Source organism: Phoenix dactylifera, chromosome 2 (genome assembly GCF_051530095.1).
Source record: "Phoenix dactylifera cultivar Ajwa chromosome 2, Ajwa_hap1_PhDact_Kaust_v1.1, whole genome shotgun sequence".
Lineage (NCBI taxonomy): Eukaryota > Viridiplantae > Streptophyta > Magnoliopsida > Arecales > Arecaceae > Phoenix > Phoenix dactylifera.
Window position 1 is genome coordinate 57845016 of NC_143191.1, and position 4758 is coordinate 57849773.

The 4758-nt window shown below is 38.2% G+C and overlaps 1 protein-coding gene across 1 annotated transcript; it reads left to right on the forward strand.

Moving 5' to 3' along the window:
* Positions 1-1761: 1761 nt before the first annotated feature.
* On the forward strand, positions 1762-2541 carry LOC120113108 (uncharacterized). Its single transcript, XM_088717251.2, has 2 exons — positions 1762-1906; positions 2003-2541. The coding sequence occupies exons 1-2, from the start codon at positions 1765-1767 to the stop codon at positions 2119-2121; spliced, it is 261 nt and encodes an 86-aa protein (XP_088573377.2). The 5' UTR covers positions 1762-1764; the 3' UTR covers positions 2122-2541.
* Positions 2542-4758: the final 2217 nt, after the last annotated feature.

Below are 4758 nucleotides of genomic sequence, written 5' to 3' on the forward strand. Positions count from 1 at the left end.
AGATTGGTGGTGGCGGAAGGAGGTGGATCTTCGACACATTTGTTGCTTGCGCCGAACTTAGAGCGGCATGGAAAGACATCTTCTTTACAAGGCTAGTGTTGGGCACAAATCGCATACTTCTCAAGAGAGATTCGACCACGGTGATTGAGTGGGTATGGGGTCGGAGATGTGATGCGAAGGAGAAGCTGCTTCTCCACGACACCCGTAGACTGCTGGAGGAGTGTGTTTTTTATCAGCCTACGCATGTATACAGAAAGACAAACGATGCTGCAGACTGGGTTACCTCCTTTACAGCCTATTACTCTGAAAGTTTTATCTGGATAAACTATGGATCAGTGCTTGTGTCCTTATATAGTCTTTTATTTTCTGATTTTATTGGCCATATTCACATCTGCCAAGTGTGTCCCACTATTGTACCTAAAAAAACAAAAAAGAAAAGCCATATCCCGCCGTCACTAAGACCATACTTAACGATGGATGGGGGACTGAAATCTGACACAAACTTTCACATGGGCCGTCACACGGATGTCCGCATAGGAACTCTAAGTACTGTCCTCCATCATGAGGAGGTGTGGAGACCAGAAGGAGCCCACTTGATACTAAATAAATGGAAGGAGATAACCTTTGAATTCATATCGTATCCCGTCCGAAAACATAATGATCGATTTCTAGGTTATATTCATCCTAAACAATGTTATGATTGACATCTCATGTGGAAGGAACATGTATTCCTTCAAGCATCAATACAAAATAAGAAAAATCATTTGAAGATTAGGTCGGTGCCAATCCGTGGATGAATTCAAAACACCAACCGATTACTTTGATCCAAGCGCCAATTACATAACTCTAATGGTGTAGGTTACATTGCATGCAAGTCCCTAGGTGCTCCAAGACCTCCATGTTGTATTATTTTAAGAAACTGAAGCAAAATATATTAGGCTTGCATGTGTCTTGGACAAGTTTAAATTCTTTGCCTTCTGATGGTTATGTGTTTTGCATCGGAGAGAGGTGGATACTGCTCGAAAGCTGCCACATCATCAAATCATGAAGATAAATGGTTGATAAATGGTCGAGAGTAACATATTGTCTATGGCATGAATCTCGATAGATCTGCCACATAATTGAATGGTATGTGGCCATTAAGGACCATACAACTTTTTATAGTATAAAACATGCACCGCAGAGAATATTCCAAACCAGTAATTATATCTATAGCCAATTTATTTTGGCCTATGATGACTTTCTTTCTTGCCTGAATGTCCAGTCCATGGAGGTTATGATGAGGTATCTCTAGGCTGATGAAAGAACTAAGGAGCATCCAAGGTCGAATTTGAAATGAAGGTTGAATCGAGGTGCAACAGAGGAGCCTCAAGAAAATTCAAAGCATTCTCAAGTTTCAATAAACACAAGTAGTCCAACTGCGTCAAGACTCCAACCATGAGAAAACTCAAAGCATTCTCAAGTTACAATAATATATTCTTATTATTTTCTGTCTCCGGAACACCAATGCATGAAAATTATCCATATATGGAAGCTGTGCTTAAAGAAACGTATTATTATATGAAAGATATCAGAGCATTTTGTATTCTTTAATGGATATACGTTCATAAAATAGGAAGGCAAACAGTACTTCTGGTCACTTGGGAATTATGCGATCCATGTGCCCATGCAAGTAGTCTGATGAGACCTCATCTCACGGATCTTGCCGCCTCCTCTGTTCTCCATCTCTTCCTCACCTTTTCCCATATATATATATGTATGTATATGAGCCCAAGGAGAGGCCATATTCACTTCACTAGTTCAGACACGGGAAGCTCTATGGGTTCTTGGGTCCGCACCCTCACTTCTCCCTTCAGAAAGGCTTGCACCCTTCTCAACCCACCTAGAGACAAGAAGTCTCAGACAGGTAGGTGTGTGGCCAACTTCATGTGTTTTTGGGTCATGTTGTAGCCATGGATATGGACCTTGGCCTCAACAGAGCCAGTCTTTTTCTTTGTTGCAGGGAAGGATCACGATGGCATGAAGCTCCATGGTGAGGTGAAGGCATGTTCGTATGAGGATGTTCAGGTGATGTGGTCCATCCTCGACAAATCAAAGCCTGGAGAGCAAAACCGGCGTTAATGGTTTTTTTTCTTTTTGATGAGTAATGGAGTTTTTGGGGATGGGGAGGTATGGACAAAGGTATCTTTTTTTTTTTTCTTGGCATCGTGCTTGAAGGGAATCCCCGTGGATATTGAGATCCATGGTGAGATTTATTAGAGTTATTATATTTTTTCCCATGCTTTGACCCTATATATATATATATATATATATATATATATATATATATGTGCATGCGTAGAAATATTATTATCATGCACATTGTTGTCCAAAGAGCTTAAAACTCATATTAGAACTCTCTGTTGGTTTTTTCTTTGGTTAAACCTTCTGTTCTTTCATTTTTTTTCTTTTTCTTCAGTTTGCTAGATTTATTAAGCCAATCTAGAGCAAATACATCGATGTGAATCAGAAAAGAATATATCAAAAAACTCAGACGAAATATCCATCACAACTATCTATAATGTCGACCCAATATGATTAACTACATATGATGCTACTCAATCTACAGGTCTATTATCCTCTCTGTAACTATGATAATTTTTGTTATTTCTTTGAAAACCACTTCTAAGCAGACAGAAATTATTAGAAATTGTTTTCTAGCATAAAATCTTTCCTTTTATTCTTTTGTTTGCCTGACAATAAGTTTGTATTATTCTTCCAAATGTGAAAAGTTATAAGGATATTGGTTGCCAAAATGTAGGTGTCATTATTAATGGGTGCATTTGGAAACCTAAGTCCTTTGCAGCAATACTGTTCATATGTAGCCATGAGGCCCATTTGGACACATGAATCCATGATACGCCAATGGAATATCACTTTTTTGGATCCTACCAATATTGTTTAGGGTTTTACAGAGGATTTTAGAAGGTTGGTGCTCGAACAATCTTATCGGTGATCGATAGTGAGATTTCAAAATTTTAAAATAACTAGATATTAAAAAATGTTGTGCAATAATAAAAAATCAAAACGTTGAACATCTACCAACATGGCAAAAGATGGACATTGCTACAAGTCCCTTAGGACATCCTCAAGGTGTATACTGGGGCAAGGCACTAAGCTTGACATATGATTAATCTTTTATTAAACAATTAAGCTTTCTAATGGAAGTTTCATAGCAACAACAAATTCACAATGTTACAATCAATGATTGCTTAAAGGAGATTGAGCACAAAATCAATGCATCTTCCATATTTTTAGCTTCTCGTACCTCTCTATTTTGTGTGTTCTGTTTTGTGTATCCTATTTTATTTTCTCCTTACTCTTCTTTCCTCTACCGTGTCTCTCCTACCATTATCTTGATGAAATTTGGGTGATATCTGCCTCTCTTTTTCTTTCCAAAAGAATTATAATCTATTGCTCAAATTGGAATGCAACTTTTAAGCAAAGGAATTCGTCACCTGAAAAACAAAAAGTAGAAAAAAAGGATGATATGATCTAAACATAAGCCCGAACGCCAAAATTAAGCCGAATAGGTCATTTATATTTGGAAAATGCTTCAAGGTGAACATTGTTTGCACATGAAAAGTTTATCGCATCCATAATTACTGACTTGGCAATTTCATAATCGACCGATATTCTAATCATGTTTGGCAACAAATCCACGAGTCTCACTAATTCTCTCTTATTATATGGCAAGACAATTGTTCGTGAGCATATAACGGGAACCACATAGCATTACTCTTTATGTTTGAATTTAGTTATTGCATGAGTATTGCCCCAAAAAGTTATTGCATGGATGCTTTAACCAACATTGGCGAGCCGGTCTATAAAATGGTCGATAACAAGGCAACAAGCATGTCTAAGATAACTCTCAAGCATGGATGAGCAGAGAAGTTGCTTCTTTAGATGACAAACATTAGAACACTGATGAAGAATCTCCATCTACCTTGGAGAGCTGGATGACAGGAAACATTTTAGACATAGGAGAATCCTTCTACCCTCCCAAGAAGTCCTAATATCCGCCAAAGGCACTATATGATTATACAACTAGATAGGCCCAGTAGCCCAAGGGTTTCATATCAGCCCTTGTAAAGAAGTTACCAATGGTTGATCCATTGTCCATGACTGAACTATCAAAGTTTACTTTAATCCAACTAGATTGGGGTGGCTTCTATGATGCATAAAAAGACTCTGATGGAAGTAGGTAAAAAAAAGAGTTAGAAATTAGGGCCACGAAGACCTAGGTTGGCAGAAAATTCCAATGATTTGTAGTACTCCGCTGTCAGGGAGAAGATAGCCATATTAAGTACTCGTTCGAGGGAGGATGATACCTTGTCGAAGACATAGGCATTTCGAGCCTTCCTGATGCAACATAAATTATAGCTGCTAAATATTATGATTAGCTAGATGTCATACATAGCATCAGTCAAAAAATTTGCAGCACGGGATTTGGATGTTGTTGATCAAGAGTTATATGGATTTTCGATAAGAGACAGGGGTGTATCTTTGATGTGGAAGAAGGATTCTCCTTCCATCATTGGATCATCAGCTGCTTACTTTGAGATCTATGCCGATGGATGAATAAAAGAGTTCAGAGTGCATTGAGATCTATGAGGTGGGCGATCCAATGGTGGTTTCACACAGAGGAAGGAGAATTCTTCTTTCACGTGAAAGATGCCACCCGATTTCTTTCTATTAAAGTCAGCATTAATTCTCACT

Excerpts from the sequence above, each read along its gene's own strand:
- LOC120113108 (XM_088717251.2), top strand. The coding sequence starts at position 1,765 with ATGAGCCCAAGGAGAGGCCATATTCACTTCACTAGTTCAGACACGGGA. Across the intron at positions 1,907-2,002 it reads AGACAAGAAGTCTCAGACAG|GGAAGGATCACGATGGCATG; the intron begins GTAGGTGTGTGG and ends TCTTTGTTGCAG.